Source organism: Biomphalaria glabrata, chromosome 4 (assembly GCF_947242115.1).
Source record: "Biomphalaria glabrata chromosome 4, xgBioGlab47.1, whole genome shotgun sequence".
Lineage (NCBI taxonomy): Eukaryota > Metazoa > Mollusca > Gastropoda > Planorbidae > Biomphalaria > Biomphalaria glabrata.
The window spans coordinates 3,791,352-3,817,274 of NC_074714.1; the positions used below are offsets into that span (position 1 = coordinate 3,791,352).

Below are 25,923 nucleotides of genomic sequence, written 5' to 3' on the forward strand. Positions count from 1 at the left end.
ACAACATATTTTTGGATTACCGAACTTTATTCTCGTAAAATTCATAGGGCTAATAATTTACAGACGATATCATTTGAATAATTATGATTAATATTAGAAGTCTTTTACTGTAAATACAATATTTACAGTAGTTTTCTTAATTAATAAATTATAATTTGGGCTTCCATGTTGTTGCATTGCATTATTTCTGCCATGTTTTATTTTTAATTTTTTTTTTTGTCAGTAAAAAATACGGTGGACAGGTTCATGTTTCATTTATAATGATGAAATAAGTCATCTTTCATTGATCACGTGACATAATGTCTTCCATCCAGTTCAGGAATGGCCCAGTCCTAGTAAAGACACTCGGGCGTCCGGTGACGTTACACGCCTCTGCTCCCCAGGACACCACTCCGGCCAAATAGAACTGACCGTTTCTCTCACATGACATTGGGGCGCCGGAGTCACCCTGCATGTAGAAGAACATAGAGAAAATAAAGAAATCAAATCCTCTCAGACTTTGAAAGTTTAGAGATGTCAGAATAAATAATGAATGGTCATGGTCAGGCTAGATCATAAGATTGGCAACAATCCTTGCTACCATTCTAGGCCCGCTTGGACCCTTACCGTATAAGCGCAATTTTAGTCATTAATTATGAATAGATAAATCAGTATTTAATCAATAAATATGATATGCAAAGATAAATATGACACTCAATATCTTCGAGTCCCATCTGCGACATATTTTGCCAAAGGCCCAAAGCGCAGAACATTGTCAACCGGTGGTTGATTTAGATTATCTTTTCACTGTCTGACCTCGGCAGTGGATTTTCTTATGGTAAGTAATTAATAGAAATAGAGGTTTCATTGAACTAGTTCTGTCCCCTGAGAATACTTATTCGGTTTCTCCAAATAGTCATAAAAATGTATGCGCTGCGCTGGGTGGCTGAGGGGGTAGGGCGCTTGGCTTACGAAACCGAAAAGTGTTGGGTATGAAACCCTATGAAGACTTTGGGATATTTAGGAGGTACCTAAGTTCAACCGTCTAGAGTATTGGCCTAGCTAGGGATTTGTGGCCCTGTGGGGCTTGACCTCTTAAGGGGCCCTTGCATTTTGACATTCGACATCATGGCATGCGATAATGGCATAATATTTAATGTAAAAATTAAATTCGGACACTCATTGGGCGCCCCCCTCATATGGAAGGAGGGGGGGGGATTTTAAAATTTGGACCCTCCCTCACCCTACCCTAGCTACGCCACTTGTCTAGAGTTATCTGACATATGTTAGGGAAGTAATTGTGGACGGTCGTTGTCCTGGCCACATGACACCTTCGTCAACAGTATGTCATAGAAACAGATTGAGTTTTATATCATCTGCTCAGTAATTGCTCAACTACATTCCTCTTCTCTTTTTTTTTTTTTTTTTTTTTTTTGCTTATTTCTCGTTATAAAAAAGCTTTTTATCACCATGACTAACATTTCTTTTTTTGAGTGACCACCTAATTCTCCCCACCCCCAGGAGACTACACGCAGCCCCAATGTTTTAGAATTGCAGACCTCTGTCATTCCCATAAGGGCAGTATGGTTCCAACCAAGAGTAGGTGCCATATATAACCCTATAGCTAGGCAGAATAAAAGGCTCACCGCGCAAGGCCCGAAAGAACCGTCACCAAAACAAATCATGTTTTCTGGTAGGTCCAGCCCCCACAAACGGCTGCACTGATCACGTGGGATGATGTCGCCAGAGACTTCACGAAGAATTTGATCTTGAATTGATGCATCTGTCAACGACAATAATACAAGCATTCAGCTCTAGTTCAAAACCAAAAATAAGATATATGCAACCAAATATTCACCTATTTTAAACAAGAGCGTTGAACTATTTAGTGACATCGAAATAGGACTAGATATGGGTAATACCCCTTAAAACTAATTTCAATAAAAAATTTAAATTAAGTAAACAAATTTCCAGTGTTCATGTAGGGCCTACATATACAATAATTATACCAAAAAAAATTATTATATACTAATATGATATGCTTTACACTGGAGACGCAAAGGCTGGGTGGTAAAGCAGTGGCTGGGTGGTAAAGCAGTGGCTGGGTGGTAAAACGCTTGGCTTCCGAAACTGGGGTCCCGGTTTCGTATTCTGTTGAAGACTGGGGTTTCGAATTTCGGGATTCTTAGGGCGCCTCTAAGTCCACCTGACATTAGTTGAGGAAAAGTAAAGGCGGTGGTCGTTGTGCTGGCCACATGACATCCTCGTTAACCGAGGGCCACTGAAATAAATGACCTTTACATCATCCGCCCTATAGATCGCAAGGTTCAAAGGGGAAACTTTACTTTATATGTTTTACAATATGCATTGTGTAATTGAAAGATTATTTACCTAGTGTTGCGCCCCAGCCGGCGACCCAGCAATTTCCTCCATTCTGGATCGACCTGCGCCCGGCGCCCACAACGTCCACGCCCTCCGGGATCTCGTTCTCCGCCTGCAGGTTCAAGCTTCTCCTCATTGTGGGCCCAAAGCGAGGGTTGTCGCTGAAGTCGGTCTCCACGCCCTGGACGCTTGGCGTCTCGCTGATGACATTGCTAAGCTCTGAGTCCTCGTTGCTGCGCTGGAGAGTAGGGAGGCATACGGGCTCGATCCTGGAGTCTTCCGCTAACTGCAAAAGGGCGATGTCGTAGAGGAACCGGCTGTATAACGTGCTGTTGCTGCTGCTGTCTGGAGACTGAGATGAATGCTGCGGGTGCTGTAAACGATCGAAAGTACATGTCTAAGATGTCAAGCAGAGAGAGTGTCATTTAAAAAAACAATACGACAGGTCTGAGATGTTTGTAGATAATTTATAAGACTCGAACATATTATCTATATATATGAAGAGAGAGAGAGAGAGAGAGAGAAAAAGAGAGAGAAAGAGAGAAAGAGAGAGAGAGAGAGAGAGAGAGAGAGGGGTGTTCTGAGAAGTTTCCAATCTAGTAATGAAACTTCCGTCTAAGTAATTTTATTTCACTATTGTTACTTAAAAAAAGGTAAAATGGTTGCAGAGCGTATAATCACATTGTTTTTCTGCACATTAGATTCCAAAGACTTCATGTCTTTACTATAAAAACAAAATAATTCAGGGGTGATAATTGAAAAGCCTAAATTAATTTGACTTCATTTGCTGGAGTGTTCTACCATTTGCTTGTTCAAACTCTAGACTTATCATTTATATCTAGATTGGAAACCGGAAATAAATTCTTATCCGCTATTGATCGATTCACAGACATACATATATATATATATTTATCTACGTATACTCTATTTTCAGGCTCTAGGGGGAGTCGCCACAATCAATCTTTTCTGTCTTAGAATAGTAATGATCTTTAGTTTTCAAAGTTTAAAATAATGCAAAATCACTTCACGGATATTCACGCAAATATATGAAACAAAGCCATTTTCTGTTTGTTTCCATTGAGATAATGTTTCAAAAATCCTAGATCGAAATAATTCATGTTGATTTAAATCATCTTATGTACATTTAAATAGATTGATTATCTAGATCTTTCTAGATTATGTATCTAGAAATTGCAAAATAATAATTATGAGACGAGAGTACTCTTATTTTTGATGTTCAATTACTAGATCTAGATCTAAAAATTAAATTACAAACAAAATTAAAAACAACTTTACTTCTTCAGACTAATTTACAAAACAACGTCTTGATCCAACTTTCTAAAAAAATTTTGACGAAATTTTTTATAGTGTTAAAAAATCTCCATGACCAGTCTATAGTAGTTTATATAAGTCTATGGTTCAAACATTGTGGGTAAAAGAATAAATAGGGGAGCTAACTTTGTTCTGACAGTACGTCAATTGTAAAGTTGATGGCCAGCTGTTGAAAGTTATTGAAATTATTTTATCTTCAGTATTCTGACTTAGAATTTTGAACTTCGGGTTATCTAGGACAACTCCAAGCTCATTCTCCAGGGTCCATAAGTAAGAATCATATGCTCTGTTATTCTTATTCATTATAAGATCTACATTTAAATTATTGAACAGACATACTTCACATTATCGCTAATCATACATACTGAGGCTACGATTATTAATGTGGTATTGTACTACCCATACAATTCCATGGTCAAACACCTCTACAACAACCTGTCTAACCACCTCTCCAACCACCTGTCTAACCACCTCTCCAACCACCTGTCCAACCATCCAAAAAGTATGCCCTTTAAGTTTCCATTCGAAACATTTTTCAGTTGATTCTAAGACCACCCCCATTTACTACGATTAATGAGATCATCGGTGGTCAAACTGTCCAAATTCCAACGTTCGTCTTGAACTCACAAAAATAATTACGTAAACTGTGTCAGGGTCATGACCTGTCTCCGACAATTCGGTCAACTACGGCTACTTTGGGGGCGCTGTGGCTGAGTGATTAAGCGCTTGGCTTTCGAACCTGGGTCTTGGGTTTGAATACTGGCGAAGACTGGGATTTTGAATATCGGGATTTTTAGGACGCCCCCGAATCCACCCAACTCTAATGGGTATCTGACTTCGGTTGGGGAAAGTAAAGGTGGTTGGTCGTTGTGCTGGCCACATGACACCCTGCTCGTTAATCGTTGGCCACAGAAACAGATGACCCTAACATCATCTGCTCTATAGATCGCAAGGTCTGAAAGGGGAAGTAAGGTTACTTTATGAGTTTGTCAAAGTTTCAAGGAGAAATAGGTTAGCTACCTTAGCCTCTACTTAATCAAGACCATCCGTTACAGAAGGCCTCAACACTGACCCGTGACGTCGCAACCTGTGGGCAGTGAAGACCAATAGCTCGTTGCCACGTCGTACAGACATGTGACGTCGTGCAGACATGTGACGTCGTACAGACATGTGACGTCGTACAGACATGTGACGTCGTACAGACATGTGACGTCGTACAGACATGTGACGTCGTACAGACATGGGACGCCGTACAGACATGTGACGTCGTACAGACATGTGACGTCGTACAGACATGTGTCGTGGCAACGAGCTATTGGTCTCCACTCCTCTCCACTGCCCATAGGTTACGACGTCGCAGCTCAGTGTTCAGGCCTGCTATGACGATTGGCCTTTTACTAGCTGCGTACCACGTAAATGTGCTGAATACGTAGGTCCCTCTCGTTGTCCTCATTAGTGAACAGGTCGTGCTCTCCGATTCTCACCCTCCACATGTTGGGGTCAGCAGCACTACACACCAGAAATAAAGTACACATCAATACATTGAAGAGTTATATATGTTTGCTTGACTAGGTAGTCTTGAAATGAGGTGAATATCACTAGCCTATAGAGATTCATAGAGAGAAAGTGGTTACACACTAAGAAAAGATTCCAACAGCAGAGCTAGGTTGGCCCTTGATTGGAACCCCAAAGGCACAACACGCAGAGGAAGACCAGAAAAGAACGTGGTGTTGCAGTGTACTAGATGAAGCAGAGAAAGAGTTGGGAAGCCGTTACAAAGCAAACAAAAGGCAGTGGAGAATGGAGTGTTCCACGAGAAGAATGGATTGACGATGATGATAATGATGATGGTGATGACGGTGATGATAATGATGATTATAATGATGATACTTTTAATAATGATGATAATGATGATGACGAGGAAGATTATGATGATAATGATGATGTGATGATGATGTTGATGGTGATGATAATGATGATAATGATGTTTGTGTTAATATTGATGATAATGATGAGGAAGATGACAATGATGATGATGATGATGATGATAATGATAATGATAACAATGATGATAGTATTAATACTGATGATAATGATGATGATGATAATGATGATGATAATAATGATGATAGTGTCAATACTGATGATGACGATGATGACGATGATGATGATGATGATAATAATGATGATAGTGTTAATACTGATGATAATGATGATGATGAGGAAGATGAAAATGATGATGAAAATGATGATGATGATAATAATGATGATAGTGTTAATACTGATGATAATGATGATATTGTTAATACTGATGATAATGATAATGATGATAGTGTCAATACTGATGATAATGATGACGATAATGATGATTGAGATGATGATGATAGTGATGATGAAAACAATAAATATAATAATGATAGTGTAGATAATAAGTGATATAGTACTAAGCACAATCTAGTCACTCACAATCTAAAACAATGAGCTGCAGTAACCACCCATCGCTGTGCTATCACGGCCCCAGAGCAAGAGATGCCCCCCATAAAGTTACGCAGGGCCACCAACCAGGGCCAGCTTCCTTGTGCTGCTGTGTGGCCGCCCACTATTCGTTTTTTTCTTGAGCTGCCGCTTGGTAGAACACCGCAGATATCTGGAATACAACCATCACAAAGTGCTTTACACTTTATTAGCAACATGTCTCTAAAGTTGATTTATTCATAAATGTATATATATACAACATTAATTACATCTATTATATTCAATACAGCACAAGGGCGTAACTTGTTTTTCCCATAGCACCAAACATCGCTTCAATTGTGCCATATCTATCTATCTTTTATATCTACTGTTCTAGAAGCTGTTGATCGTGTGGTATGCATTTTGAAATGTCCTTACATTGAACCCGAGTTCAAACGTTGTCCTCTTCTATACCGTTTTGCAGGACATCTTGGCAAAGACTAAACAAACTTCATTTCTGAAGAAAAGTGCGAAACTTCTAAACCAAACAAGGCAAAAACCTAGCTCTAGATTTAAAAACAAGCAAAATAATAGAAAAAATCCTTTTTTAAAAAACAAAACTTATCTAATAGAAAGAAATCCTACCAAGACAACTATATCTTATGTTATTAATTAATTACCAATAATTCATTGATTTAATGGTTATTGTTTTTCAAATCGATTCATGTTTTGTTATAATAATAATATAAATCATTGTTTACAGTTTCAACTTGATCCGAGAAAGAATGTGGGAGAAATAACAGGGGACTAACCCTGACATATTTAGCCATATCTGTGAATACTGAAGGATTAACTTCCCTTGTTTGCATCAAACATAATAATTAACAACAAGTAATTAATTGGCTACTGATTGTTGTTGTTTTTTTAAAATTGATTCATGTGTTTTCTAGACAGATGAATAATTGTGCAAAGTTTCAGCTCGATCCAAGAATGGGTGCTGGAGAAATAACGTACTCAACATTTTTACCAGACAGACAGAGTGATTTGATATAAACTTTGTAAAAAAAAAAAAAATAAAGTAATGCGCTAATAGGAGGATAAAAAAATTAATGTTATGTGAGTCGACTATTTTTTTATTCGCAACATTTCGACCTTTGCATTTCCTACCAAAGACGTTTTTGAAGCCCCCCCCCCCCCCCCCAACCAATAAGAATTGATGGACATATAAAACTATCTTAGCGCGTTTAATTTCTTAGAGCTGTCGAAGCTGATAATGGAACGGATTTACTAGGACATAAAGAAATGTCGTTTGATGACTGCGGACTAAGAGAGGTCTGGACATCCCATGCGCTGTGACTTTAAATAAAATAATGTTTTAGGAGGTCAGCAATTCATTTTTATTATCTTAAAAATCTCGTCTGAAAACATATAGGGAAGTTCCTCATTCAGACCTTATGATCTAGAGGGCAGATGATGTAAAGGTCCCCTGTATCGTTAGCCAAGGTAAACGAGGTTGTCATGTGGCCAGCACAACGACCAACGGACTTTATTTTCCCCAACTAATGCCAGGTGCTCATTAGAGCTCAGAGGCGCCCAAAAGATCCTGCAAGCACACATAGAGTTGTATATTAAAATTATCTCCCTTGAACCACACTTTATAAGAATGTATTTACTGTATAAAGTAATCTCCTCTTTGTATATGTATTTCAGTTTTCATTTCTAATATCCGGTTTACATGCTATAAGTTTATAAAATAAAGTTACAGATAGAGAAGAGAATTTGTTTATTCGATTGTCGCCCCTAGTGTTTGTTTACATTTGTTGGACTGTGTACTGACCATATTTCGTTTCGTGATCTCTACTATGTGTGTAGTTGTTTGTCATTCAGTGTAATAAAGCTTTGGATGTAACAAGGTTTTTGCTATGTTAAAGTACGACAATACGGTTTACATTCTATAAGTTTATAAAATAAAGTTACAGATAGAGAAGAGAAAGCAGTATGGAGAAGTGTCGAGGTGTTATATGGAAACCTACGGTAAAACAAAACAAAAAATAAAATTAAATAGAGGAAAATTGAGAAACATTTTTAAATGAACATGCTAATTAAATTAATATAAAGAACGCCATACTACATGCACAAGTAAATAACATAAGTTTGTTGTACAAGTGAAACAGACATTGTTGACCTTGACATCATCTGCTCTATTTAGATCGCAAGATCTGCAAGGGAAACTTTACTTTACAAGCCAAAAACAGTTTTAAAAAGTTTCATTTCAAAAGGCTAAAAAAAAAACGAAACAAAAATGTAAATCTTTCAAAATAAATAGATAATCAACATTTTATATATTCCAGGCACCGGATACACCATAAAAGCTATGTGCACAGACCCATATATCTACGCCATAGACGTCAATCATCCATATTGGACTAATGTACGAAAAGAATGCAATACCACGGCTCGTTACAACATAAGGAAAGAAAAATTTTTCGTAAACCAAAAAACAAAGTATCGATTTTGTAGAACTGTAATGTATTCTGCCGATACTAAATCGAATTTGAATACAAATATCGGTCAATAGTCATTTATTGATTTTAAAAAAAGGACAAGCAAAATGTTTTTAGTATTGAAATAAAAAAAAAAAAAGAAAATGGCAGTGTCAAGTGAAGCAGACGACACCTACTGCGCATGCCCGTCACGACCGTTGAAGTTCCCAGAAGGCCACCTAGCTGAACTTCAATATTAGCAATCAAATTACGGTTTCACTTGATGTCGCTAACAGAGATCTAGCATATTAGAAATTAAAAAAAAAAAAATGTTTTCTTTTTTTTTTAAACTGTCCTAATTCCAATTCTAGCCTTACATTTCAAGGTCGGTAAATCATATGTTGTCTAGCGTTTCCTGTCTCCTTGATTGGCAGGTCAACTTTTTGAAAACGTGTCATTTTCATGTCGCTTCTACATTATTATTACAATCAAACAAGATTTGTGATGTGGAAGTCGTAAATATGAAAAACTATTTGTGGCGATTCGGCCGACATACTAAGACTAAGACTAAGACTGCTTTATTGATCCTTATGGAAATTTGTTGTGATTACAAGGACTCGTTTCTCATATAAAAACAACACAACAGAAACATTCACATAAATAGAACAGACACAACATAAAGAGTTCATTCAGCGACAACTCAGACATCTTGGTGTTGATAAAGTCTGACCGAGTACGGTACGAACGAGTTTTTGTACCGCTCTGTTCTTGTCTTGATTGACAGCAGTCGCCCACTTCGCATCGACTTGACGTAGTTATGATGGAGCGGGTGGCTGTTGTCTTCCAAGATTTTTGCGAATTTTTTTAGACATATCTGTTCAAAAAGTAGCCACTTCGTCCAATGTGTCTGACTTTTTTGTTAGTCTTGCGTAATACTATTCTCACATTAACTGTTACATAATCCGAATTTACTGATACATGATGTAGATTTACAGCTAAAAATTGTTGATGTGTTGTTGTTTTTTTCAGTGCAATAATGTAGACTCAAATTCAAATATGATTAATTTACAGTTATATCTAGAATTACAGTTACATTATGTTGTTCATAGCCGTCTCAGGCTTCTTTGCCACTGTGGACTGCATTTAGTGTAAAGAGTGGTATGGCATAGGGGAGCCAATGGACCTCATTCACCAATCGTAAACAAACAAAATTTAGTCACGTGATCTTATTGATGGAATGGAAAAAACTGTCAAGTGACAACCATCATGAATTAAACATAAGATCGTAAATTATATAGAAGATATAGAGCGCCACGTGGCTAAATGTTGTTTGTTTACGATTGGTGAATGAGGTCCATTATCACTTTGAAAAATACTCAGCGCAGGTTGGAGGCATTGCAGTTAGGTCGCAGCTGGGGCTGCGTAGTCACTGGAAATACTGCATTTCTCATTCATCTTCGGACTCGAAGACAAGCGTTATTATTATTATATTGATTTACAGTTTTATATCGTAGCTATTTTTGTTATACAATGTAGATTTACCGCTATATAATGTAGATTTTCCGTTAGCCTACATAGTGTGGATTTATTGCTATATAGGCCTAATGTAGATCCACAATAGTCGCCAACTTACCATACTCTGGTGCGGGTGTGGTTATCACAGTGGTGGTTGTAGTTGTCGTAAACACTGTAGCTGTGAACAGAATAAAGACAAGTATATTGTGTATCGTATATAAAAAAGAAATGTGGCTCTTTACACCTGTTCTACCCAGAGCTCTTAGAACCAATATAGAACTGAAGTATTTATCTACTAAGTGAAGCTGCTTACCATTTGGACCAAGACAACACTATTGATTGCTTCAGAGGTGTTAGAACCAATATAGAACTGAAGTATTTATCTACTAAGTGAACCTGCTTACCATTTGGACCAAGACAACACTCTTGGTTGCTTCAGAGGTGTTAGAACCAATATAGAACTGAAGTATTTATCTACTAAGTGAACCTGCTTACCATTTGGACCAAGACAACACTCTTGGTTGCTTCAGAGGTGTTAGAACCAATATAGAACTCAAGTATTTATCTACTAAGTGAACCTGCTTACCATTTGGACCAAGACAACACTATTGATTGCTTCAGAGCTCTTAGAACCAATATAGAACTTAAGTATTTATCTACTAAGTGAACCTGCTTAACATTTGGACCAAGACAACACTATTGATTGCTTCAGAGCTCTTAGAACCAATATAGAACTTAAGTATTTATCTACTAAGTGAACCTGCTTACCATTTGGACCAAGGCAACACTATTGATTGCTTTAGAGCTCTTAGAACCAATATAGAACTTAAGTATTTATCTACTAAGTGAACCTGCTTACCATTTGGACCAAGACAACACTATTGATTGCTTCAGAGGTGTTAGAACCAATATAGAACTTAAGTATTTATCTACTAAGTGAACCTGCTTACCATTTGGACCAAGACAACACTCTTGGTTGCTTCAGAGGTGTTAGAACCAATATAGAACTTAAGTATTTATCTACTAAGTGAACCTGCTTACCATTTGGACCAAGACAACACTATTGATTGCTTCAGAGGTGTTAGAACCAATATAGAACTTAAGTATTTATCTACTAAGTGAACCTGCTTACCATTTGGACCAAGACAACACTATTGATTGCTTCAGAGGTGTTAGAACCAATATAGAACTTAAGTATTTATCTACTAAGTGAACCTGCTTACCATTTGGACCAAGACAACACTATTGATTGCTTCAGAGGTGTTAGAACCAATATAGAACTTAAGTATTTATCTACTAAGTGAACCTGCTTAACATTTGGACCAAGACAACACTATTGATTGCTTCAGAGCTCTTAGAACCAATATAGAACTTAAGTATTTATCTACTAAGTGAACCTGCTTACCATTTGGACCAAGACAACACTATTGATTGCTTCAGAGCTCTTAGAACCAATATAGAACTTAAGTATTTATCTACTAAGTGAACCTGCTTAACATTTGGACCAAGACAACACTATTGATTGCTTCAGAGCTCTTAGAACCAATATAGAACTTAAGTATTTATCTACTAAGTGAACCTGCTTACCATTTGGACCAAGGCAACACTATTGATTGCTTTAGAGCTCTTAGAACCAATATAGAACTTAAGTATTTATCTACTAAGTGAACCTGCTTACCATTTGGACCAAGACAACACTATTGATTGCTTCAGAGGTGTTAGAACCAATATAGAACTTAAGTATTTATCTACTAAGTGAACCTGCTTACCATTTGGACCAAGACAACACTCTTGGTTGCTTCAGAGGTGTTAGAACCAATATAGAACTTAAGTATTTATCTACTAAGTGAACCTGCTTACCATTTGGACCAAGACAACACTATTGATTGCTTCAGAGGTGTTAGAACCAATATAGAACTTAAGTATTTATCTACTAAGTGAACCTGCTTACCATTTGGACCAAGACAACACTATTGATTGCTTCAGAGGTGTTAGAACCAATATAGAACTTAAGTATTTATCTACTAAGTGAACCTGCTTAACATTTGGACCAAGACAACACTATTGATTGCTTCAGAGCTCTTAGAACCAATATAGAACTTAAGTATTTATCTACTAAGTGAACCTGCTTAACATTTGGACCAAGACAACACTATTGATTGCTTCAGAGCTCTTAGAACCAATATAGAACTCAAGTATTTATCTACTAAGTGAACCTGCTTACCATTTGGACCAAGACAACACTATTGATTGCTTCAGAGCTCTTAGAACCAATATAGAACTTAAGTATTTATCTACTAAGTGAACCTGCTTAACATTTGGACCAAGACAACACTATTGATTGCTTCAGAGCTCTTAGAACCAATATAGAACTCAAGTATTTATCTACTAAGTGAACCTGCTTAACATTTGGACCAAGACAACACTATTGATTGCTTCAGAGCTCTTAGAACCAATATAGAACTCAAGTATTTATCTACTAAGTGAACCTGCTTACCATTTGGACCAAGACAACACTATTGATTGCTTCAGAGCTCTTAGAACCAATATAGAACTTAAGTATTTATCTACTAAGTGAACCTGCTTACCATTTGGACCAAGACAACACTATTGATTGCTTCAGAGCTCTTAGAACCAATATAGAACTCAAGTATTTATCTACTAAGTGAACCTGCTTACCATTTGGACCAAGACAACACTATTGATTGCTTCAGAGCTCTTAGAACCAATATAGAACTCAAGTATTTATCTACTAAGTGAACTAGTAAACCGTAATGAAACCGACCTGCGTATCGCCGAGTCCAGTGCATCCCAAGGCAGACTGTCTAAAAACTACTGAAACAGACGAGGTATCACCACAAATACAAAGCTAGGGATATGTTGAGCTGTCATTCTCCCTACATTGCTCTATGCCTCAGAAACGTGGACATTGCACAGAAAACATGCAAAGAAACTGAATCACTTCCACGTGATATGACTAAGAAAAATACCGAATGTCAAATTGCAAAAAAAACAACAACCAAATAATGAAGTCCTTCGAAAATCGGATCGGCAAAGCATCCACACAATCCTGATGCAGTCCCAGCTGCGATGGGCAGAACCGCCGCACTCCTAAACGACTTCTGTAAGGCCAATTAAGGGAAGGAAAGCGCTCGCAAAGCGGACAAAGAAAACTCTTCAGTGACACCCTAAAGCTTCTCTAAAGGCGTTCAGCATAGACCCAGGCACCTGGGAGACAGGCACATGACAGAGTATCATGGCGTCGCGCTGTGAAAAGTGGCGCACATGTTTCTGAGGAAAAGAGAACAGCGCTGGCAGAAGAAAAGCGCCAGAGAAGAAAAGCAAGGCCAATGGCACTAGCTCCAGCTGGAATAACCTGACGAACATTCGGGCTCACATAGGTCTCACCAGCCACATGAGGAGGCACAAAACCCCAGTGCATAGACCTTAGCCCCCCTGGAGGACAAAAGTGGTCATCATCGAACCAAAAAAGACGAACTATATATTGTTACGAATCTCACTATCCAGGCTCTCTGCAAACTGCACCATCCACCACCAACGTAAAGAACTTGACAACTCAGGGCTCCAGAGTAACGTAAAGGTTTAATGTCCATAAAATAACAGCCAATACTGTACAATTGGCAGCACGTAGAACAGTACAAATAGCTCTGCGATAACAAATATCTCTACTTCAGAGGTGTTAGAACCAATATAGAACTCGAGCATCTATCTACTAAGTGAACCTGCTTACCATTTGCATAAACTAGGTTTGAACTAACACTATTGATTGCTTCAGAGGTGTTAGAACCAATATAGAACTCAAGCATCTATCTACTAAGTGAACCTGCTTACCATTTACATAAACTAGGTTTGGACTAACACTAGTGATTGCTTCAGAGGTGTTAGAACCAATATAGAACTCAAGCATCTATCTACTAAGTGAACCTGCTTACCATTTGCATAAACTAGGTTTGAACTAACACTATTGATTGCTTCAGAGGTGTTAGAACCAATATAGAACTCAAGCATCTATCTACTAAGTGAACCTGCTTACCATTTGCATCCTCGGGGGCTGGGCCAAGGCAGCACTCTTGATTGCTAAGTAGGCACAAAGGAATGTCCCATCTGTGGCGCAAGTATCTGTGGGGGCAGACGAAGCCACAGTCTCCACCAAAAAAAGAACACAAGCCTCTTGTTGCAACTAAGTAATGGGGAGAAGGCAAAAAATTGTTTTTTTTTTTTTAGTTTACTGAGACCTTGAAGTAGCTTTAGGATGCATCCACTAATGACGTTCACACAATTAACCAGTAAGAGACATCCACTAAAAACGTTCACACAATTAACCAGTAGAAGCCATCCACTAATGACGTTCGCACAAATAACCAGTAGAAGCCATCCACTAATGAAATTCACATAATAAACCAGTAAGAGACACCCACTTTTGACGTTCGCACAATTACACAATTAACCAGTAGAAGCCATCCACTAATGAAATTCACATAATAAACCAGTAAGAGACATCCACAAATGACGTTCACACTATTAATCAGTAGAAGCCATCCACTATAGACGTTCACAAACTTAACCAGTAGGAGGCATCCACTAATAACATTCACTCAATAAACCAGTAGGCTAGTAGAAATATCCCATTATCCTCTTATCTTATAAAGACGTTACTCCAAATGAAGAATAAGATGATTACGTTTCCCATAGTGATTCCCATTAAATCAGTTTTACATTCAAATTTAACTTTTGACTTTTATTTCAGAAAATTCGAGAATTATCATTTAAATGTCTTCAATTTGTTACCTAAAGTTTGAAGTTTGAAATGCGCAGTAGCCTACAAATGACGTCGCTTCTCACAGTCCAAAAATATTTCGGGAATTTCCGATCGCGTCATTCTTCAAAAGGAAATAAACGAGTCGCTCACTTTGTATATTTATATGGACTAAAATCCCGGACTTTTCAAATCAAACCTTACACATATCTTACTAAACTCTCCCTCCCTCTCTCTCTCCCTCCCTCTCTCTCTCTCGTTTTGTAATTTCCCCATTTTCCTTTATTCAACTCGTAGTCCCCACCTTCCCACGTACCTACTCTCTCTTCTCACTCCTATTATACTTCAACCATAGACTTATATCTACTACTAGACTGGAAACCGGAAATAAATTATTATCCGCGACTCGTGAACATTTTATAGAAAGTTGGATGAAGGCGTTGTTTTGTAAAGTAGTTCAAAGAAGTAAAGTTGTTGTTTTTTTTCGACCCTAACCTATGTAACATATAATTTTATTTTTTAGATCTAGATCAATGGAATTGAGATGCTACAGAAGGATCCTAGGCATCACATTCAAAGACCGCATCACAAACCAAGAAATCAGAGACAGGGTTACTGTAGCGATCGGAGCTCATGACGACCTGCTTACTATTGTGAAAAAACGAAAGCTTAAAACCTTTGGCCACATTACAAGATCTACGGGGCTCGCAAAGACCTTTCTTCAGGGAACAGTGCCAGGAAAAAGAAGAAGAGGCAGACAGAAAAAGCGATGGGAGGACAACATTAAAGAATGGACAGGCCTGCCATTGAGAGAGGTTCTGATCAAGGCAAAAAAAAAGGGAGGAATGGAGAAAGACGGTCGACAAATCTTGCCTGGTGCCCCAACGGTCCAACAGACTAAGGGATAGGTAAAGGTAAAAAAAAAGATCATAGACATAAATAAATATAGACTGGAAAAAGGAAATAACTTCATGTAACTTGAAAACATGTATATCTATTGTATTCGGATTTCCGAATTCTGAAAAATTGAAAAAATTGCATGATCTTCAGTCTTAGAGATTAAACAAAACTCCTAGACATAAATAAAGTACACAGAAATGCAAGTCACAAATTTTCGTTTCATAAAACTCTATTATCGGCCAGTCTATATTTATTTATGTCTATGATCTAGATCTAGTAATTGATTATCAAAAATACACAAACAATCACAATTTAGTGTTGCATTCAGTCTTTTGATAAAGAGGATTATGTATCTAAAAATTGCAAAATATATTATGAGACGAGAGTACTCTTATTTTTGATGTTCATTTACAAGATCTAGATCTAAAAATTAAATTATATGTTACATAGGTTTTTGTTGAAAAAAAAATCGCATTTAATTCGTTTAACCATGGTTTAACTACTTTACAAAACAACGCCTTGATCCAACTTTCTAAAAAATTTTCACCACTATTTTTGTAGTGTTAAAAAGTCTCCATGTCCAGTCTATAAATAGTATCTATATGTCTATGACTTCAACGTTAAGGATAATAATAATCGAAGAATAGGACGCGCATTCAGTAGTCTATAAATAGCCTCTGTACCTTTTTTTTTCAAGATTGCTTTAGACCAGAGGTTCGCAACCTGTGGTTCGCGACCCCTTTGGGGGTCCACTGACGATTTGCCAGGGGTCGTGTAAGACCATGGATAAATGGGTTGTTTTTGTCAATTCTTCTATTGCTGTGCAAATGTGGGTGGGTGGGGGTCGCTGAAGAGTGGGGGTGTGTGTAAAAAGGGGTCGCCGAGTTTAAAAGGTTGAGAACCGCTGCTTTAGACCATTGGGAAATGAGAATTTCCGTAGACTCTATTTTTGAGATATCAAAGTGACAGACAGATCACACAAACATTTCCCAGTGGAGACTCAAACACAGATTTTTAAAAGATTTCAGTTTATGACAGTAAAAGGAAATGTGGAACATAACGTAAAGTAAAGTAGCAATTATACATAAAACACTAAACCATAATCTTCAACTACAAAATCATAATATAACTAAATACTCAGAAAGACAAATTCATTGCCACACGGATTAGGACAAATTTGTACAAATACTCCTTCTTCCCTAGTGCTATTAGAGCATGGAATGGGTTGCCTGAGCTAGCCAGGAAAACCAGTGACTTGGCAGAATTTAAGTCATTGGTTAATATGCATGACTAAATGCATAGAGCGTAGGGCGTTATCATCTTCTTTTTTTTTTGAAGTAACGTCTGTATTATATAAGATAAGATAACGTGTGCCGCTCATAGGTTTTGTTTCGTGAGTTTTAAATAAAGTATAGCATATCAACCTTGCGATTGATAGCCGAGGGTTAACGAGGGTGTCATGTTGCCAGCACAACGACCATTACTTTTCCTCAACTGATGTCAGGTACCCATTAGACCTGGGTGGACTCGGGGGCGCCAAAGGATCCTGAAATTCACGAGGTAGCCTACTAGTTCAATATTCCAATATTTCGTGGAACACCTATTCAGGCTTAGCAGAACACCAGGGTTCCGCGGAACACAGTTTGGGAATCACTGCTCTGAGATTTTTAAAAGAAAGTTGTTTATTCAAAGCTCTTGGAAACTCGTAATTTGATTTAATTAAGCTATGCATTTCCAGGCCTCATGCTGATGTTATCAGTTAACTATTAAATGAGCGACAACTTTAAGGACTATACACTTTTATTTTTAATTGATATTCTATTTTCAATTTTTTTTTTTCATTAGCTCTAATTCATGATCCCTGCCCGTGGCCCCGTCTGGGGCGCGGGCCGCCAACCCGCTTCCTCCAGGAGTCTCTATTCTGGTCGACTATCTCCAACTGTCCCCACTGTTTGCAGTATAAGCAGTAAAAAAAAATGCAACTTACTAATTTCTGCTATAGAAGAGTTTGCCTGAGTGTCTGTATCACCTTAAGAACAAATAAAACAAGATTTAAGTATGCATGAAAAATCTTCTTTTTTTTTCATCTAATATTGTACTATCTTCTTTACGCTTTGAGCTTGAAGACATGGCTATATCACTGTTATCAAATGTAGAGTTTTTATGAGAAAAGGGGAGCAGATGGTTTTGGTTGTGTAGGCTTATGTGTATCTGATGAAACCAGGAGGTGGTCTGGCGTAAAGTTTCCCTTTCAGACCTTGTGGTCTATAGGGCAGATAATGTAAAGGTCCTCAATCTCTGTGGCCAACGGTTAACGAGGGTGTCATGTGGCCAGCACAACGACCAACCGCCTTTACTTTTCCCCAACTAATGTCAGGTGCCCATTAGAGTTGGGTGGACTCAGATGAGCCCAAAGATCCTGAAATAAAAAATGCCAGTCTTCATCAGGATTCGAACCCTTGACCCCGGTTTGTAAGCCAAGGGCTTTTCTACTCAGCCACTGTGCCTCCGATCTGGAGTGGTTCATATGAATAAGATGGACTGGGCTGAAAGTTGAAAGGGGAGACTAACCATTGACATGAGACAGGAAAGACATGTATTTGTAGTGGGTTAGCTTTTTGCTCGCTCTGTCTGTCTGTCTGGTCAAAAGTTTGTAAATGTGATTTCTCCCACACCCAACCCTGGATCAAGCTGAAATTTCGCACAATTATTTCTTTTACCTGACAACACAAGAATCAATAAAAAAATAAATAAACAAATTAGTTAAATGACAAGACAGAGATGATATAAGCTTGTAAAAAAAACAACCTGTAATTAATTGTCCAATTGGTTACTTTTTAAAAACTGATATGCGAAGTTTCAGATTGATCAGACAATGGATGTGGGAGAAACAACGTGTACACACTTTTTTTTACCAGACAGACAGACAAACTGACAGAGTGAGTAGACACAAGCTTTGTAAAAATGACGTAAATGTTTCTATTTTTAGATGCGGGACAAAGCGGCTTAACCAAGTGAACCAGTATATGGACAAAAGAAACAAATATCAAATATTGCTCAGACAAAAAAAAATCCAGACCAAAATCATGAAGATTTGACATTTATTCTTATTTAGTACTTTTATGGCTTCAAACTAACTTGCAAATGTTAATATTTTAGCTGGGAGCACCGTCTTTACGTCTGCTGGACGTGAAGCCATTGGAACACTACAAGTTATCTTCCCCTTGGCACCTACTCTCATATGCCACGTACTGGCTACTTTTCATGTATTCATATCTGACTGTATTAAAACATACCCTTAGGAAATGGGGCCTGCTACTATGAAGTACTTTTGCAAATATCCATTAAAATTAAGTTAGATACAAATTATTGTTTTTATTTTTTTTTCACACCTTTAACTCTTTCTCTCCGTAGTTATTTTCCTCGCTCCGATAGAATTATTCGTTTGCTCTTTTGTATTTCACTATCCTGATATGCTTAAGCTTCAATTAATTTGTTATTTGTCATTAGAAATTGTCGTATTTGGTATCAAATTATAGGGGAACGCATGCTTCTTTTTTTAATCAACACAAATTAAAGTTTAAAAACCCAAAAATTAATTTAGTTTAATGGAGTCAAATCAACGTTGGCATCGTCAATTAGGAGAGAAAGAGTTAATGCTCCTCCCTCTCTAACGAACACAGTTGTTAACTCTTTCTCTCCTAACCGACGATACAAACGTTGATTCCATCAGAATGTGGTAAATAATTACGGAGAGAAAGAGTTAAACATTCTCCCTGATAAAGGGGGAAAAAAAGGGGGGGAAAAAAGTGATTTACGAATAAAACGAGAAAGTGTATTACATGTAAGCCGGCTTCTACGGGTCTTGCTGTCCCCTATAGCCTATGGGCTTTCCAAAATAAAATTTGAAAAAAAAAGAAAGAAACTAGGTAGAAACAAAATCGTTTGGCAAAAAAAAATCTTCTTCCTTAAACTTCGTATCTTTTAATTAAGATGCAGATAGGACCCAAAACCCTTATACGTTCAAGTGAAAGCCTCAACTAATTACTAATTAGAATATTTCATATTTATTATCATGGCCTCACTGTGTTATCTGTACAAAAAGAGTCCATTTAAAACAAGTTTAATGACATTGTTTGGTTATAATGACATTGTTTGGTTGACAATGACATTGTTTTGTTACAATGACATTTGGTGGCAATGTTGTGTTCTATGTCTTTCTATGTTGTCATTTGCTGGTATTGGTGATTCTGACCACTAAATTTCCAAGTCGTTCTGCTATTTCTATTTCTGTTGACTCTAGTCTATAGCTCCACCTTCCTGGTCAAAGATGACCACAACATTTCTCATTTCTTATGGACTCACAGATGACTATAAAGAAAAATCCTTGCTTTAAAAGGCCGGCCGCATTCGTGGCATGGGTAGGATTTGGTCAGCTGCAGATAGACCTCCTTTTTCTCTCAGCTTTTTGTTGGTTTGGCGCTCTTTCACCTTGGCCACTTTTCTTGCTTCAAATCTCGAGACTCCGAGACTCACAGCTGAGGAGCGATCGAGAGCTAGTGCTTCCCAGCCGTGAATATCGATATCGCATTCCTTGAAGGAGTTCTTGAGAGTGTCTTTATAGCGCTTGTAATGACCTCCCTGGGAGCGCTTTGCTGCACACAGCTTCACGTACAGAAATTTGGGAAGGCGATAGTCTTGCATGCTGACTACATGTCCCGCCCATCAAAGTTGGGACCTTTTTACTGTCTCATTGATACTTTTCATGTTAGACAGCTCTAAGATTTTTGTGCCTGGTATTTGGTCGGACTAACGCACCTTATGTATAATACTCTAGTTGTGATTGTTATGAACTCCGTTCTGGGATTATACTCGACACATAATGTACTAGTACTTCTTTCAATAACTCAAAGAGACACCAGAAATGAATTAACAACAAAAATGTAACTTTAATAAAAGTACTCAGGGTAACTGCAGCTGAAGACAACGCATCAAATGTTAACTGAATGAATATACAAATAATTATGAAAAACTTACTTCTATATTACTTATAACGTACGACTAGCTCCATAACTCAGCCTCTGACAACAATAACAAAACTCCAAGCGCTGTCACTCTGTCCCAACCAATGGACCAATGAAATAATGGTAAAAATAATAAATAAACATAGAATTCTTTAAGTCTTACAACTCAGGTTCTATGAAGTGCCGTTTACACTATTATATACAAAACATAATCACCACAAAAATGTAGATCTAACTTATCTTATCTTATGAAATACAGACGTTACTTTAAAGTAGAAGCTTATCACGTTCTACGCATGTTTCGTAGCTAAATACCAACTAAGAACACAAGTGAAGAATACGTCTTGAGTTCAACTGAATTTTGAATCTCATTGAAGGGAAACAACCCGATGTCGTCTAAGTCCACTGTAAAGAAAACAACACGTCATGAGGTTATGCAGTCTCAAGCATATATTTTCCGTTCAATCTGTCTCATAGCTAATCCGAGTAATCTACCGTCACGTCACTAAAGAAACTCCCTGTTATCACACTAAATTCAATGCTCCAGCCTATTGAATCACTACAATGTAGATCTTACGTACTTTTAACATAGAAACCTTGGAATGAATGCGCTATTTATACAGAAAAATATATTCTTTAGTGTCTAGCACTAAAATGTCTCGCTCTACGGCGTACCGCAACTTTTTGAAAAAATTATTACTTTTCTTGTATTTTAACGTATATTATTCATTTTTAGTAGTTAAAAGTTAGGCAATCAACTACTGAGTACCGGCACCTATTTTTGGACACAAAAGCACTGTATATAACATTTGGAACCATCGGGAAGACGTTGTCGCACGATGCACTAGCCGAAGAGAGACGGCGACCAAGAAAGCTATAGACAACGAGAAAACATGAGCCTCGATTCTTGAAGAAAAGTGTGCCACACAGAAAATGGCCAGCTCCTCTACCACCAAAGCGAAAGCCGCCTTGACCTGCAATATATGTGGATGGGAGTGTCTCTCCAAAATAGGACTCCACAGCCACATGAAAAAGTGTTCGAGATGAACCACAGTCGTTCTACGACTGAAGGAAGCCGATGATATATGTTAGCTATTGTAAGGTAGATCTTGAATATTAAACATCAGAATTGCCAACTAAATAAAAGTTACAAAACACAAAGAGCTGAAACACGCTGATTATGCAGTGCTAAAGTTCTACGCAGTCTAAAATCAAACATTTTGAAACCATCGCTTTCCCACACCTCCTTTATCTTGTACACCCGATACACCTAAAAGCTTGGATATATTTATTTTTTTTTTAGGGTTTTCCTCAAATAGAGTGAAATTGAATTGTGGGAAAATAATCAGTTTTCAACTGGGTCTGCGAATTCATGTGAAATAATGCACTCATCCTTAATCTTCAGAATCGAAGACATTGCCTTTAATTTTAAGCCTAAAACTTTCTTTTTATACAGCGTTTGGCAATTAGGTATATATATATTTTTTTATCGCTTATGTATGAAAATCTTCGATAAAAGAACTGTCTTTGCAATGTTAACAAGATAACTGTAATAATAATTTAACTTCTGGTCCAATTATTTGTTAAATTTAATAACGTATAGGCCTATGTTTAAAAAAAAAGCTAAATTTTTCAGTTTTTATTGAGTAAAATAAAACTTTGTTCAGATCATTTTTAAAAGTAAAATTGTCTAAATTAATAAGTCAAGTGTTAAATGTAGTGTCTAATTCATGTCTTTGATGGTATACATCGGAATCGTTTTATTGTAAGCTCGACAGGAGAATCCCAAATATTAGTGTTGAATTCATGGTCTGCAATATATGTTTTACATGTGCGTCAACAGCTTGTGTGTTAAATTCATGTGCTTAGTTTAGGTATTCAATACAAAATTGTGTTTCAGATGACTGCCTGGTCTTGCGGTATGTGCGCTGGACTGTCGTTCGGTCATCTCGATGGTCCCGGGTTCAAACCCTGCCATTCCCCGTCGTCCTGCGGCAGGTTTTGGCTAAGAAGTAAATAGTTTTCAGCTCTGAAGGAACATACGAAACATGTAAAACAACAATTTTACAAATGAACATTGAAGCCTTAGATTTTGGTGTTAAGTTGAGGGATTAAATCTAAGTGTTCAATTCAATTCTTATAATTAAGAGTTTAGTTCAAGTCCTATATTGTAATGTTACATTCACGAATGGAGTGAAAAGAAAGAAAATGTCTTCATTAAAAAGAAAGTGAAGCTTCTCAAAATGTTAACAATGTCATCTCTTGGATGTGTACAATTTACAAAACATTGATCTAAACATTGTTCGAAACATCTTCTCAAACATTGTTCTAAACATTGTTCTAAACATCTTCTCAACAAACATTGTTCTAAGCATTGTTCTAAACATTGTTCTAAACATTGTCCTAAACATTGATCTAAACAAACATTCTTCTAAACATTGATCTAAACAAACATTGTTCTAAACTCTAAACAAACATTATTCCAAACAAACATTGTTCTAAACATTGTTCTAAACAAACATTGTTCTAAGCATTTGTTCTAAACAAACATTATTCCAAACAAACATTGTTCTAAACATTGATCTAAACAAACATTGTTCTAAGCATTGTTCTAAACATTGATCTAAACAAACATTGTTCTAAACATTGATCTAAACAAACATTATTCCAAACAAACATTGTTCTAAACAAACATTATTCCAAACAAACATTGTTCTAAACATTGTTCTAAACAAACATTGTTCTAAACATTGTTCTAAACAAATATTATTCCAAACAAACATTGTTCCAAGCATTGTTATAAACTTTGTTCCAATCATTGTTACAAACATTGTTCTAAACATTGATCTAAACAAACATTGTTCCAAGCATTGTTATAAACTTTGTTCCAATCATTGTTACAAACATTGTTTCAAACATTTCTGCTATGAATAAAAACAAAAATTTAAAAAATAACACACAAAAAAACACCTACCCTGAGCCATACTTGGTGTAACAGCCAAACTAGCTACTAGAAGACACAGTAGTAGAGACATTGCCAGAACTCTGTTTGACCAAACTGTGATAAGACTCCGTTTTATTCGCCCAGACTTCAAATACTAAATATTTATTTCTACCAATTGGAATAAGAACTATATCTTCTTGGTACTTCCGTACAAACAAATTTTGAAAAGAAAGTAAAACCCCCTTGGCCGTGTTTAATTTGATACTATGAAGCTTGTCAGCATAAACGAGAAAGTCCACGAAGCCTAAGTTCTTGAGCCTGTATCACTGCTATTCTCTGCTCATTAAGTTCAATACATAAAAAATACTTAGTTTATAGTATAAGAATACAGTAATTTATTTTAACTGATCTAAAAGTATTTGTTTTCCCTACACGTCTGCTACACAAAGTGTATTGTATTTCCTTTCTGGTCTCGTATCAGTAATTTAAAAAGTAGAACTTTGACGTTTTGAAACGACTTCGTTAAAAAAAAAGGTTCTAACGATTATTTTGTTCTAAGTGTCTCACTCCTATATGTTTGTGTCTTTTGGCCAAGCAGTTCCCATCTCAAAGTAATGATGGTCTCCCCACACGCACTGTCACAAAGTTCCCGCCAAACGCGTGGAAGTCTGGCCAAGTGTGCATACACCCACGGCACGATGAAGTCTAGTCTTGTATGGCAGGGCGTGAGAAAATGTTTTTTATTAAAGGCTAATTCCAACCAAATACATACTATCTTATCTTATAAAATACAGACGTTACTTCAAAATAATAAGATGATTACGTCCTACGCGTGTTCCTAAGTCAATCTAGTCATGCATGTTAACCAATGACTTAAACTCTGCCAAGTCACTTGTTTTCCTGGCTGACTCAGGCAACCCATTCCATACTCTAATAGCACTAAGGAACGTTTGTACTATACTGTAATTATACAGTAATACGTTAGTATCGTGATGCCTAAAATACGGCCCCCGGGCCGGATGCGTCCCGCGACGTGGTTCCATCCGGCCCGCCGAGACGTCGGCACAAAGTGTAGAAAAGCCCACCCCTCCAAAAAAAAAGTTGAAAAATGTATCTTATCTTCGTTAGGGCCCTCACTTGTTCTCTGATGACTTGTTGCCATTATCTTTAACATTGGCACCTTTACGAAATGGGAAAGCCGAAGAAACTACAAGTGGACTGTGAATTTAGAATCTACCAGGAAATGTGAAAGGACCCTAACATTTTTGTGGAACATGAAAATAAGCCAATATATTTTTTGTAAAAAATAAATTAAGTGTGGCTGTTTAAAGAAAAAAAAACAACAACAGGGTGTAAACGGCATTATAAAACAAATATGACGGCATTCTTTGTTTGAGCCGTGGATCAAAGATTGTTAAACTACGCCTGGAGAGTGGAGGATCGATGGGAACATTTACGAAAAAAGAGACCAGAAAATGAATCTAGATGTAATGTCTCTCACATTTTGAGTAGACAAATGAAGCCGTCTTCCGACGTGTACATAAAAAGATAACTTTCAGATATCCAGTCAATTAATGTATGTTCTAGATCCTTAGGTTTCTGAAAAAAAATATTTTTAGGTCATTTTTTTCGTTTTTTTTACATTTTCGGTCATGTGGCCCGCGACACGAGTGTCGAAAATTAAATTGGCCCGCATGTCGAATTAGGTTGGGCCTCACTGCTAGTATATTGTTTCTTTTTTTTAAGTAACGTCTGTATAAGATACGAAGATAGGAACTATACAGAAATTGGCATAGTGTTAGTATGGTAATAAATCTAAAGACAGCAACTCAACGAGGACCGATGTTTAGTTACAGGACATCATCAGGGCCGCCCTTAGGCATAGGCAAACTAGGCAGCCGCTTAGGGCCTCCAATTGGTGGGGCTTCATCATCATCATCATCATTATTCCGTTGGGTTCCTCATGGAACATAGGGCCACTCTCCACGGTCTCTTGCTAGTTTTTTTAATGGCTTCCCAGCTCTTTCCGGTCCTCTCGGCTTCCTCTAGTATACTGCGTAATTGGTGGGGCTTCGCATAGGACTAAACATTTTTTAAACCTTATATCAACTCTCAAACATAGTAGAGCACTAT

At 37.3% G+C, this 25,923-nt stretch overlaps 2 protein-coding genes across 2 annotated transcripts in view; one reads left to right on the forward strand and one right to left on the reverse strand.

Moving 5' to 3' along the window:
- LOC106071962 (probable imidazolonepropionase) overlaps positions 1–25,923 on the forward strand; it is a 207,720-nt gene that overhangs the window by 87,160 nt on the left and 94,637 nt on the right. The window lies entirely within an intron of this gene.
- Positions 9–24,447, reverse strand: LOC106076000 (elastase-1-like). The gene is made up of 9 exons (XM_056027402.1): positions 23,821–24,447; positions 17,810–17,851; positions 14,200–14,346; positions 10,264–10,323; positions 6,160–6,340; positions 5,103–5,202; positions 2,371–2,734; positions 1,626–1,762; positions 9–448 (listed from the first exon to the last, which is right to left on the reverse strand). The coding sequence occupies exons 1-9, from the start codon at positions 23,879–23,881 to the stop codon at positions 281–283; spliced, it is 1,260 nt and encodes a 419-aa protein (XP_055883377.1). The 5' UTR covers positions 23,882–24,447; the 3' UTR covers positions 9–280.